The sequence below is a fragment of the Ptychodera flava genome, chromosome 3, assembly GCF_041260155.1.
Source record: "Ptychodera flava strain L36383 chromosome 3, AS_Pfla_20210202, whole genome shotgun sequence".
Taxonomy (NCBI): Eukaryota; Metazoa; Hemichordata; class Enteropneusta; family Ptychoderidae; genus Ptychodera; species Ptychodera flava.
This window is the reverse complement of record NC_091930.1, coordinates 18,993,509-19,007,653: the sequence shown is the minus strand read 5'-3', so window position 1 is coordinate 19,007,653 and position 14,145 is coordinate 18,993,509. Positions and strand designations below refer to the sequence as shown.

Sequence of the window (14,145 nt, the reverse complement as noted above, 5' to 3'; positions counted from 1 at the left end):
TTGGGTGAATTGGTCTGTCCAAGATGCCAAATTAATGTTTGATCCAAAAATATAAAATATGCAAAGTACCTTCAAAAATACACATTTACAGCCTGCCAGTTGCAATGAGTTGTGTAAAATTTGTCAGAAAATTTGTAGATTTTCACTAGAGATATCCCTGCAGAGTTGACATGATGTGGTGTCATGTCTGCTTATATGTACAGTAGTTTAACACAGCCATCCAACTGTGTTACAACTAATCTGTATGGATTATTCTTACACAGTGCAATGTGAAGGGGATCCTCTATCTGACCTTGACCTTTATAGCTGAGAAATTCACCATCACAATTGAAGTGAGCCACTCTATTCCCACTGTAATCACAAACATATATGCCATCTTGTTGGTGATCAAAACACAAACCCACTGGATTCTCTAAGTGTCCCTTGCCAATTTCGCTTATACTTTGCATCTGGTGATTCAAAACAAGAACACATTTCCTGACATTATCTGATACAAAAATACATTTCTTATTCACAATCAGATCAAAGGGTTGAATGACTTGTCCTTTTTCAGTTCTTGCAATGTGTTCACCAGATTTATTATATTTTCTCACATATCCATTCAAGTCACCAATGAATATAAAACCATCAGGACTCAAGCAGATACCGGTTGGATCAATTCCTTCTTTGCGTCCAAAACAGTTTAAAATCTTGCTTTGTCCAGAACTCACCACAACTTGGCCATTCCCTCGGTCACTCATAAAGTATTGGTCATTGTCTTCATCCACTGTGACATTCCATGGATCAAATGACTTTGGGAATGCATGGAATTGTAAGATGAGATCACAGCAGAGTTTGATTGGATCAATAACCTGAACTCTATCACTATCACATATAACCCATTGACCGTTCTTCTTGATGTATATTCCCCAGGGTGTATTAAATTGTCCTGGCATTGATCTTGACCCAAACACTTCAAGGACACTCCCCTTGACCGGATAACCTAGGGAAAACAAAAACATAAAGGTCAAAGGTCAAATTGCAAACTACAATTTCTATGAAGTCAAATATTTTCAGATCTCACAAATTTTGACTGAATACAAACTTCTTTTGTTTACACAAACACATGGAACATTTAAAGGAACAACTTCCTTACATTGTTATGTAACTCACGTGTTTCCATGGCAACGTATTCGCATTTTATTGATGGAAATGTGATTTCAGTCCATAAGGTAAGTAAGTGTATTGCTGATTAGCTCCTGTTTTACAAATGTTTGCCAGGTTGTAAATTGTTTTGATGTGTTTTGACCTCAATCACGAATACATGTTGATGTAACTCACATGTTTCCATGGCAACATATTTGCATTTTATTGATAATAATGTGATTTTCAGTCCATAAGGTAAGTCATTGTATTGCTGATTAGCTCATGTTTTATAGAGAGAGTTGCCAGTGTTGTAAATGGTTTTTTGTTGTATTTGACCTCAATCACAGATACATACAATGTGTTTTTTCATTTGTTTATTTGTTTCTTTGTTTGTTTACCGTTACTATGAACGCTACCAAATGTTTTTCAACATTCTCCTAAATTTTATTTCTGGTTTTGTGTTATCTGTTTCCCCAAGTTTTCTCACTAAAATTTCCCTGACCTGCCAAATTTGTCTCTCTCTAAACCTTTTTCTCTTATCAGTTTTCAAATACTTGCAGTAACTGTTTTGTTTATGCCATAGTTTTGTTTTTTTTGTTTTTTTCCCAAGTTCTTCTCAATATTTATCAAGCTGTGCACATTTTGCCCTAATACGTACATATTTGTCAATTTTGTTTTGCAAATTTTGTTTTTGTAAATTTTTGTCTTATTATCTGTGATCCTAAATTTACAGAAATAATCTGTGCTTCAAATGTTTGCTTGTTTTTGTTGTTTGTTGTCAGCCATTCTGAAATTTAGCTTTGCTTTCTATGTTCTGTCTTCTACCAGTTGTTTTGTATATACATGGTATCTATGTAACTGAATAATTATATTTTGATTAGCTTATGTCTAAGCATAGTTGCCATGTTGTAAATTGTTTTGTTGTTTTGATGTCAATCACAGATACATGCAGTGTTTTTTTGTTCGTTTGCTGTTGTTTTTACTTTGACAAATTTTTGTTTTAGTTTTTACTCCCCAAATTTTATTCTTGATTTTCTATATTTTTTCCCCGATTCTCTCATCCAAATTTGCCTGAACTGCCAATCTGTGTCTTCCTGTTTCATATTTGAAATACCTTGCTTCACAAAGTTCTCATGATATAGTTTTAGTTTTTTTTGTTTTTAAGTTTTTGTCATAAATTAAGCTTTTGGTATATAAACCTACTGTGTACATATTTGTCAACAGTTTTTCAAATTTTATCGTGTTAACCAATATCTGTTTCCTTTTGTCAATACTCTGTGACCTAAATATACAGAAATAATCTATACTTCAAATTTATAACTGCATGTTTATGTTGTTTTTTTGTTGGCCATACGGAATTGTTTTTTTGTCTGCCAAACTGAAATTTAACTTTTGTTTTCTATCCTCTCAGGTCTAGTGTCATTACAATACCCCAGCCTGTGTAGCTGTGTTATTGTATTTTTGTTGTTGTTTTATTAATCGCAGGTTTGTGTGTTGGCTACGCTTGACTCTACAAACAATTTTTAGCTACTATAGACTATAGTCTATAGAAGCTATTGGGATAGGTATCCGTCCGGCGTCCGTCGTCAGTCTGTATGTATGTATGTATGTATGTATGTATGTATGTATGTATGTATGTCCGTTTGTGAGGCGTCCGTCCACTCAAATATCTTGAGAACCGCAGTACTTACTGATTTGATATTTGTTGTGTAGATGAAAAATATGATTTTGAAAACATTTTTTTTAAATTTTTGATATTGTTGAAAATAGGCAAATTAATGCCAAAAAGACGTTTTTGGTAAAAAATCTTCTTCTTCATAACCGCTGGTCAGACAGCTTTGTTATTTGGTATACAGGTCCCTAGGGATAACCTAACTTAGATTTGTTCAAATTGTGATGAAATATGCAAATCTGTATTTTTAAGGAATTTTTTTGTCATTTTTGGTCAAAATTTGACTTACATTGTATGTAATTCTTGTACTGTATAAACCCTATCAATTCACCCAGAAAAAATAATTAATTGATTTTTAATAATTGAATTAATTAGGAAATCATCAAAGCCAAAATAATTTTAGTGTAGAATTATCAGAAAGTTCAACTTTTTTTGACAGTTCATAGTGAAATGCTTACCATCTTGGAGGATTAAAACATGTAAAGGCAACTTTCCTGAATCCCAACTTTGACATATTCTGAACCGTCATTTATTGTGCCCTGTATGTTATCTAAAAGAAATTGCTTAAAATAGTTTGTCATGATAGGGTGGTCAAATAAATAGATATAGAGAAAGTTCTAATTTCCGTTTATGGTTGACTTGGTAAGGATAAAATAAAATTACTTTTTGCGAAAAAAATAGAGAGGTCATTAAAAGAGTAGTCAAAGTGATAGGGTTTTTATGGTAAAGCTGGGCTGTAAGATTCCTCTTGTGCTATTTATAGCAATTATGCAATCTGTGTAAACAGTGCAATGAAAGTGTTACATGATTCCTTATAATGCTTTTGATGACCTTGAACTTCTTCAGTTTCAAACATTTGTCTCTTCAGTGTGCTTTCTCTGAGTACGTACAGTCTCAACTTTATTCAACAGAACTTACTTTCAATGGTCAGGCCATCCTGAAATGAGCTATCAAAGATATCCACCTTCTCCATCAATACATGTGTCACAAAAGGTTATTGTCTACATAACACAGCAAAACTCTGTCAACTGTTGAGTCGCTTGTTTTTTCAAAACCGCTGGTCAGACAGCTTTAATATTTGGTTTACAAGTCCCTAGGATGACCTTAGTGAGATAATTTCATACAGTCAGGAAATACTTAATTTTGTATCCATGTCTATAGTAGCTTCAGGGACTTTGGCCCTATGTTTTATTATTCTCCAAAAGTCTGTTCTATTTCCTATTTGTTTTCTATAAATTTTCTCGTCCGCAGCATTTCCCTGTCCTTCCCATCCATATTTATTCTGTGTTTTGAACTGCAAACTATTGCTAATTTGTTATTGTTTTTGAAAGTTTTTGTCAAAATTTATCAAACTTTCCAGATACTTTCCAGTGTAAAAATTTGTCAAATTTTTGCAAATTATATTTTGTTCAGCATTTTGATTTTGATTTCTTCAATAATGTGTTACCTTAAATTTGCCTTGCTTCAATGTTCACTCATTTGTTTGTTTGTTTGTTGTGTTGGCCATGCTGAAATATATTTTTGTTTTAAACCTTCGGTATCTGCCAGAGTATGTTCACAATCATTCACTGTATTATACCTTCATTCCAAGATTAACATTAACTTGTGTTACTGTTAGATGTTTTCACATTATCAGCTATTGTTCATCCTTTTGTACGTAATATTTTATTTTTCTTACATCACAACTATAATCCTAATTCAATGAACTGTTGTGCCGCCCTTGATGTTGGTTATGTACTGTGGTAAGTATCTTCAACATGATTTGTTGATTTCAAATAAATTTTGGTCAACTATCATACATGTTTTTATTTTTATCTCTGATTTTCTTTCACTCACCAAACTTTTTGCATTTTTGTTCTCAATCAATTTCCATGTTAACTGCTTGCAGAATGTAATATCAAATTAAATGATCTTAGTCATAATGTAAACCGTGCATAGATTTTTTATCATAATCATCCTGACTCTAAATTTCTGGATTTTGGAATTCTTTCTGAATACTTCAAATCTTTGTGTTGTACAGCTTTCCATTAATATGTTGCATTCTGTCACTTCACTGAAAATTGATCATTTACCTAGAATAAGATAATGTACATTGACAACAATGTAAACTTTGCTTGTGTATAAAATCACATGTACATCGTTTTCTCTTCAAACTAACCCAGATTATCCTTACATTTTTCACAGGTTATTGAAAACAGCATTTTTGAAGACTATGACAGTGAAATCAGTGTGACTGACAGACTGGGAGATGATGTCACAAGTCCAACCACCATGGTGAAATATCTTTGACACATTGGATGACATGGAAGATGTCAGAGTTTATGAAGATATGAAGACATACAGCAGACAATGAAGATGTCACCCATTCTACAGGTGACCTCCTCCTGGTAGCTGTTGCCATGGTGAAGATGTCTTTGGGTTCAACTGAGCCTGAAATTTTATATCGTGTACATATTGTACACACAAACCAAACGGCCCTTTTCAGGGCCATCACATCCTCCAAAAAGAGAACTACCGTATACTTGTGTATTTTTAATTTTTTTTTATTTCTTAATTTTCTCAATTTTCAACCTAATTTCATTCATTATCTTTGTTTTGATTTTGCTTTCTTAATTATCAGATGTGCACCAACTGAAAATGGTACGTTGCAAGTTAGAATTTGTAAAAGTACAGTGCTCAAAATAGTTGTGTGCGAACAATCGCACAGCACTTGTCAGGTTTTGCGTCATCATGTACCTCCTTCCTGATATGGTATGTACAATGTGGGTATGGAGTGTAGTTTGTCTGTTATATATCTATGGTTATCCATCTCATAATTGCACTCAACTTCCACCTTCTGTATTTGTGGACCACACGCCCATGTTTTTTTCATTTGTGTGTTGATTGTCTTTTCACCAAAGTTCATTTGCAGACTGCAGCCCCATGTAGACTGACAGATTCAGTAGTATTGATACTCTGGCAAATCCAACCCTAACCATGGATGAACATTTAGTGTACAAAGTCTCCGTGGTGAACTCAAACAAATGAAGTACCTTGCACAACTAACTCAACAGGCTTCTCAAAACACACCCTGAAGTTTAGCTTAATTCTAGTGGTTATTGAGTCTAGCTAACATTGTAACAAAGTGTTATCACTGATCCAGTCAGGAGTTGACAATATGTAGGCTGTCATCTTACCCCTATATATTGTCAATAAATTTATACCATACAATTTGATTGGTTCCAACAAGATTTTGTTTGAGAACAGATATTCCACACTACACCTTCAGTTGTGGTAAGAGTTGGAGATCACGGAGCACCAATACATGTCAGAATCTTTCAGTCCAAGTCACACATGAATTTGTATATCCAAATATTTGTATGACATGTGGACTCACCACTGTCAATTTATCAAATTTTCAAAACTCATTTACAAGTTGCCAGTGAAAGTGAGCGTAAGAAGGATGATTTAGCATGTTCAGGAAAGTATCTTTTTCTTTTTTCTTTTTTATCAGTCCACCATCCCCATGGAACACTGAGGAGTAAAGTGCCTTGCTCAAGGACACAACACTGTGCTAGAGTCTCAAACTCACTGTCCTCCGACAATGAGTCCATTACTCTTAACCTACCAGGTCTTGAACCAGGCGCTCGAACTTACCATCTCTGATAGTGAGTCCGTTACCCTAACCACAGGTCCACGGTGTCTCCCAAATCTGAATGTATGCTAGTTATTGTCAACATTCACAGTGTGTACGTCAGTCTTGTGATCAACCCCACAGGCGTTATGTGGACCCGGGTAGTTTGTAAAAGTGTAGTTTTATGCTACGTTCCGATGTTCTGATACGTAGCCTTAAGGCTATGTATCAGTACGTCGGAACGTAGCATAAACTCACAGCAGAAACTACACTTTTACAAACTACCCGGTCCACATAACGCTTCTGATCTAGCCCTACACAAAGGTAAGATAGACCAACATATGCCGGGTTCAACCAGGTATCTCAAGTTCTGAAGTACACACAGTGATTAAGAGTATACTACAAACGGACACACGGACAAGATAGGATCAGTACTTTTACTTAAGTGAATAATTCCTTTTTGCTGTTGTTGTAAACAAAATATTGTATGTATAATATGAACGTTAGAAAGGACAATTTTTGTACACTACAATTAAACCAAATTGTCAGTTTAAAGTTTAATATCATAATCATCAGTTATTTCATCTGCACTCATATTTAAAATGCAGTTGTAGCGTATCTAAACAGAAGCTCATGAGTGAGCAGATGCATATTGGCATATCCATGAGCATATCTAAACAGAAACCTTTGTGTGACCAGATGAATATGAGTTGCTACAAGTCAGTTACCAATATGTAAGCTTGTTTTCAAAATGTATTGTCCTTATGTCAAAAATATAATAGAGATTCTAAATACATATTGTGATCCAAAGTCACTTCTTTCTGTTTTTTTCTCATTTTCAGACATTTCATGGTATGTTCTAAACTTGGCTTATGGATTGTGTATTGTTTCTAGATATTGGGTCTGGACTCTCTACATTCTTCAGAGTATTTTTTGCACTGAAAGTTAGATACAAGAAGTTTCAGACAAAGTTTGGTGACAAATCAAGGTAAGGGAGATTTCATTATTGAAAGAAGGGTAGGGGTGTTCAATGAATTTGTTTCAAAGTCCTGAAAATAACCTAAACACCTGGCCCCTGGCAAGAAGTCTGCATAAACACACATCCCCCAAACCCAAAATTTTGAGTGAAAGCCCCGTAATTTATTTTATATTTTATGTTGACATGCATGATCAATTTTCCAAGTGTTAATAAAATAGAGTTTGTAGTGGTACCGGTATATTGACATTAATGGTACACACATTAATATTAGTGGAAAAGACTCCCCCTCTTGAAACCAGTTTAAATTGATGAAAAGTGACTAAGCAAAATAAACTAGCTTTACCATGCTGAACAATATAGTAGTCTAATAATTGGTTAAAACAACAGACGTTTCATTTAATGGTAATATGCACCTCAAAAGTGAAAGACTTACACTGGTTGGTCAATGCATACTCACTGGTTATCACTGTGCATGTACACTGATTGGTCACATGCATGTACACTGATTGGTCCGTGCATGTGCACTGATGGTCACATGCATGTGCACTGATTGGTCCGTGCATGTGCACTGATTGGTCCATGCATGTGCACTGATTGGTCTGTGCATGTATGTACACTGATTGGTCAGTACATGTATGTACACTGATTGGTCAGCGCAAACTCACTGATTGGTCAGTGCATGTACACTGATTGTCCAGTGCATGTACACTGATTGGTCACAGTGCATGTGCACTAATTGGTCAGTACATGTGTGTACACTGATTGGTCAGCGCAAACTCACTGATTGGTCAGTGCATGTACACTGATTGGTCAGTGCATGTACACTGATTGTCCAGTGCATGTACACTGATTGGTCACAGTGCATGTGCACTAATTGGTCACACTCATTGGTCAGCGCAAACTCACTGATTGGTCAGTGCATGTACACTGATTGGTCAGTGCATGTACACTGATTGGTCAGTGCATGTACACTGATTGGCCAGTAAATGTGCACTGATTGGTCCATGCATGTACACTGATTGGTCTGTGCATGTTCACTGATTGGTCAGTACATGTGTGTACACTGATTTGTCAGTGCATGTTTACTGATTGGTCAGTGCATGTACACTGATTTGTCAGTGCATGTTTACTGATTGGTCAGTGCATGTACTCTGATTGTTCAGTGCATGTACGCTGATTGGTCAGTGCACATGTACACTGATTGGTCAGTGCATCCACTGGTCAGTCACTTCATGTACACTGATTGGTCAGCGCATGTACACAGATTGGTCAGTGCACATTCACTGATTGGTCGGGACATGTACACTGTTTGGTCAACACATGTAAGACGATTATTCAGTGCATGTACACTGTTTTGACAGTGCACTATCACTGAATGGTCAATACATATTTACTGATTGGTCAGTACATGTTCACTACCGGTATATAATCACAGAATGGTCATTGTATATTCCCTGATTTTGTTCACTGATTGGTTAATTTGTTTGTCACAGAAAAGGTTTAGTTCATACTACAGTATATCCTTGGATTGCTCATGTACAGTAATTGATCAGTGCAAGTACTCTAATTGATCAGTGCAAGTACACTAATTTATCAGTGCAGGGTTCACAGGTTAGTCACTTCATGTTCACTGATCACCGAATTGTCAGGGTACATTCCCTAACAAGGGGCATTGAGCTCACTTCCACTTACCCAATGTCAGGAGGGGAAATGGTCTCCTGCCACAATGGAACATCAACCCTTCTTGCTGCTTAGAAATGTTTTTACTACATACCTCTCCTACATATCTTCCATACAATTTTTGTGATCTCATTTGCAAATACTTGATATCTATGATAGGCATATATTAAACGCAATACAGTATTACAAGAGGACATCTTTACCCTGGTATGATATATTGTATCGCTGATTTTGATGTACCAGGCTGCCAGGTGTAGTATATTTGTGCATTGAAACAGTTGCCATCCATTACATACTTCACCTTTGTATTTGATGGACTGTACATCAAAACGTGATAAAATACACTTGACCCTATCATTTTAGCCTCTGATCAAAGTTCAACAATTTAGTTTCAAGGGAGGGGGGTGTTGAAGCAGAGCTTGAAGAATTAAGCTTTTTGTCAGACATTGAGCTTTTGACATCGACCCTTAAAGGGACATGTTTGTGGTTTTAGGTGGAGATGAATTGAAATAATATTTTTTGCAATAAGTTAGAATTATACATCAAAATATGATATGACCATTGAATACGATTGGAACTAATTTAGGAAAATTGGATCTTTATATTTTTCAAATTTCTCAAAAAGTTTTGGATACCTATAGCTGAATGTTGCAATATTACCAACTTACTCATAAAAAACAAGTGCAAAAGTGCTTAAAGAGAAAAGCAGATGAGCTTACATTTGTAAATTAAACTGACATTAATTCAGTATCCAATTATCCCAAATTAGTTCCGTTTGTGTGTGTGTGTGCGTGTATATATATATATATATTAATATTGTCAATGCAGGCAAAGTATAGTGCTCAATGCCGTTCCACACTTTAGGATACCCGGACATACCATCTTAGACAATGCTCTTTCAGCTACATTCTCTGCCTTGTTCGTGGCAATGATCTAGAAACTACAAAACACCTGGAAAGTCTTTGGATCTCAAGAGCTGGGACAATGTATCCAAACGGACTTAATGACTATGAACCATCAGGCATCCAAAATTAGCGTTGTCATGTGACTTTTATGATTTGCTATGCAGACATGCGCATTACAACCATGCTTTGTTCTGCTTTTATTATCATCAGTGCTTGAAAAAGGTGTGCTAGTCATACCGAAACGTCGCCGTCAATCAAATGTTGGGATTGGAAATAAGGTAGACTCTGAACATCTCATCAGTTCGTAAGTCACTACAATATATATATTATATATATATATATATATATATATATATATATATATATATATATATATATATATATATATATATATATATATATATATATATACTGAGATTCTAGGAACTTGTAGTTGTCATTGTACAGGCTGTTTCATACGCTAAGCCATCAACAGCTCCTGATGATTGCTTAGCGCATGAAACAGCCTGTCGAGTGACAACTACAAGTTCCTAGAATCTCAGTATTATCGCCCTGCAGAAATGCATTGAGCACTATACTTTGCCTGCATTGACAAGCAAACCATTTTCATATATATATATATATATATATATATATATATATATATATATATATATATATATATATAGATAGATATATAGATAGATAGATAGATAGATAGATAGATAGATAGATAGATATGAGGTACAGCGTGTGCGAATGAAAGTTCGATTTGCTTTTATCAGGTTGATGAGTTGTGATGAGTTGTGATAATTTTATGTCAAACATCAAAGGTCGGCAGTGCGATCAAACATGGAATTTCATGAACATAAGGAAGTTGTGGCTCACACTTTCAAACTATTGACGATGAAAATCTTTAACACTTTGTTCCTTTTCAATGTTTGATTCACTCGCCTTATTCTGAAAGTAACAATTCTGTTGCTAAGGGCTTGCTAGCAGAAACCACAAGTTACAGCTTTGTATTTATCACTGCATTACTTATGGATGTTTTGCCAGTGGTTTCCAATCACAGCAAGTTATTTCAGAGAGATCAGGTAGACTTGTCAGTTTTAAAGCCAAAGGTTCAGACAGCTACTTCACTGCTTCAGGATGTGTCAGCTAATTCATCTATGATGAAACATCTCACTCAGTTCAACCAAGATTGTCATGATTTCAAGTACAAGGGAAAAGAGCTGAGATCAACATGTAGACATTTTGATAGTGATTATTTGTGCAGTACTTATATTGAGGAGCTGGTTTGTAATTTATTTGACAGATTTCCACAGAATGATATGGATATTTTGCAGTGTTTTGACACAGTGTTCAACCTCTAGTTTGTACTGGTACCTTCAGAAACTTCCCAGCTATTGTTCCTATGCTAGTGCGGAGTTTGAGTAACTTGTAACTCATTTCAGTGGTAGAATAGATAGAGAAAGGGCCATAGATAGTTTCACTGAGTTTAAGTATCTGTTGCACTGCAACAGTACCCTTTCTTCCCCGCAATTTTGTAGATTGTTAATATGTCAGTACAAGGAAGATGATACAGATTATTGTACTCCAGCTGCAATTGCTGTTGTAATGCCAGTATCCAGTGTTCCCTGTGTTAAGAAACCGTCTAACACCAGCTAACTTGTCTAGACTTACGAAGATTTTACTTGAGGTAGATCAATTCAACATTTCAATTTTGTATAAGCTGTCACAAACTTTAATGATAATAAAGCTAGAAGGAAAGGTTGTACATGAAGTGTACTTGAAAGATCTTGTGAAATAGAAATATGTTGAATAGAGTTCCTCAGTTATCACCAAAATTAATAAATGTGATTTCAAATGTATGGTGTATTTTTGCATTGTAATATTTGTTTGTTTGTGTGTGTGTGGATGAGTTTGGTTTTGTGAGCTGTTTGCATTGCATAAAAAGTGGGACTCAAAAATTTATATAAACCGTATATAAACCGTATATACACTGTACTCTCTGTGCCCAAGTTCAGAGGTTGCCATTAAAGCCATTATGGTGATAACCGGGAGGGCACATTGTATACATTTTGTGTATTTCCCTCACTGCTTAGCAGTTTGAGCACTCTGAGATTGTTGGGCAGCCTCTTGCGTAATATAAGGGGCGTTCACTGTTGGCACTATGCTTCGCTCATGGTATGTATTGCCGTTGGAGCAATCTGGTGAGTCCATATTTCAATCCTCAACAATGCGTAACTGTACTCTCTGTGCCCAAGTTCAGAGGTTGCCATAAAGCCATTATGGTGATAACCGGGAGGGCACATTGTATACATTTTGTGTATTTCCCTCACTGCTTAGCATTTTCAGCACTCTGAGATTGTTGGGCAGCCTCTTGCGTAATAATAATCTTTACGGCCCTGATACGGTTTTGCGGACCGAGGTTGTGCGGCGGAAGGGCCCGAGCGTGCGAGGCCCGTACGCCGTACGACCGAGGTCCGCAAAACCCTTATCTGGGCCGTAAAGATTTTATCATATACCTTATTGAACGTTTGTGATATGTTTCAGTATTTATCATAAAAATTTTTTAAAGTTATGGGCGTAAATTAAAAAAAACATGAGCCACGCAACTTTGCGGATTAATATGTACGATGTTGTCATTTGTTCTGTTGTGGAACGCGTCACGAGCTTGTTCTATGCGAACGCCAATGTCACTACAGAATGAGCGCAGATGAGTAGTTGATCCTGCTCGTTAAAATACACTTTCTTAGCAAAAGATTGAGAGGAGGCTATCAAGCACTTGTTTTAAACCAATTTTGATCGGAATAAGATTCGAACTGTCTACAATTTGTTTCAAAACTACGAGCGAAGCGCATAGAAACGGGTTCGAATCTCGCGCTGACGTGCTTCGAATGGAATGTACGTGGATAGCAACGCGCGTAGCAACGACAACGAAAAAGTTCGAAAAAGCGCGCACACTACCTTATTTGGGCAAAGTGTGCCGGTCCGTGATACGGCAACTTATTACACACCTGTAAGAGCGCCTTTTCCCATAGGTTTACAAGGGTACGTGAATCTAGGTATATGATAATGGCCGTTCACTGTTGGCAGTATGCTTCGCTCATGATACGTGCTGCCATTAGAGAGCGCTCTGGTGAGTCCATTTTTCAATCCTCAACAATGTGTAACCGTACTCTCTGTGCCCAAGTTCAAAGGTTGCCATAAAGCCATTATGATGATAACTGGGAGGGCACATTGTATACATTTTTGTATATATATATATATATATATATATATATATATATATATATATATATATATATATATATATATATATATATATATATATATATATATATATAATATACTGTTGAACAGTAAACCCAGGGAAAACCTGACACAAATCTGACATACACTGTTTGTCACAAGAATCAAGTTTCAAATTGTTAGATTGACAGAAAACAGCAAATTTACATGAAGTAATTTTTTCACTGCATGTGTTAATTATGTCTGCAGTGCATCATCAACCATAATTGCTAACTATACATGTAAAGGAACAGCTTATGATTCAAGATCATTAAGGAGGGAACAAGAAAACTATTTCATTAACAGTTGAAATAAATAAAGGAAAACAAAATTATCATATATGCAATTACCGCCCTTTAAGGTAGTATGTGCTCGAAAGTGAAAGATATAAGTTTTTGTTCAAACTTTCCTTGATGAAACTTTTAACCATTCTCTTACCAAATCAACAATAAAAATCTGGGGTCACTGTGCAAAGTTTGGAATTAATTGTTAGAGTGTGTTTAGCGAATCATTTTAAGCTATAGTCTATAGAAGCTATTGGGATGGGTATTAGCCTGCCATCCGTCGTCAGTCTGTATGTACAATGTATGTCTGTATGTATGTGTATATGCATGCATGCATGTATGTATGTATGTATGTATGTGTATATGCATGCATGCATGTATGTATGTATGTATGTATGACTGTTTGTGAGGATGTCTGTCAACTAAAATATTTTGAGAACTGCAGTACTATGGACTTCATACTTGCTGTGAAAATGCAAAATATGATTATGACAAACTGTTTTTTCTCTTTTTGATATCGTTGAAAATATGCAAATTAGCTCAAAAAAGCTATTTTGGGTAAAAAATCATCTTCTTCTTGCCTCCACTGGTTAAAAAATTGTTTATTAAAAACT

The 14,145-nt window shown here is 35.6% G+C and overlaps 1 protein-coding gene across 1 annotated transcript in view; it reads right to left on the bottom strand.

The window, feature by feature from the left end:
- The window catches only part of LOC139129689 (uncharacterized), a 33,805-nt gene continuing 19,660 nt past the window's right edge, over window positions 1-14,145 (bottom strand). Inside the window, exon 5 of the mRNA XM_070695365.1 lies at window positions 1-982. Within this exon, the coding sequence (XP_070551466.1) occupies window positions 192-982 (791 nt within the window). The 3' untranslated portion in view covers window positions 1-191. The remainder of the gene's footprint in view (window positions 983-14,145) is intronic.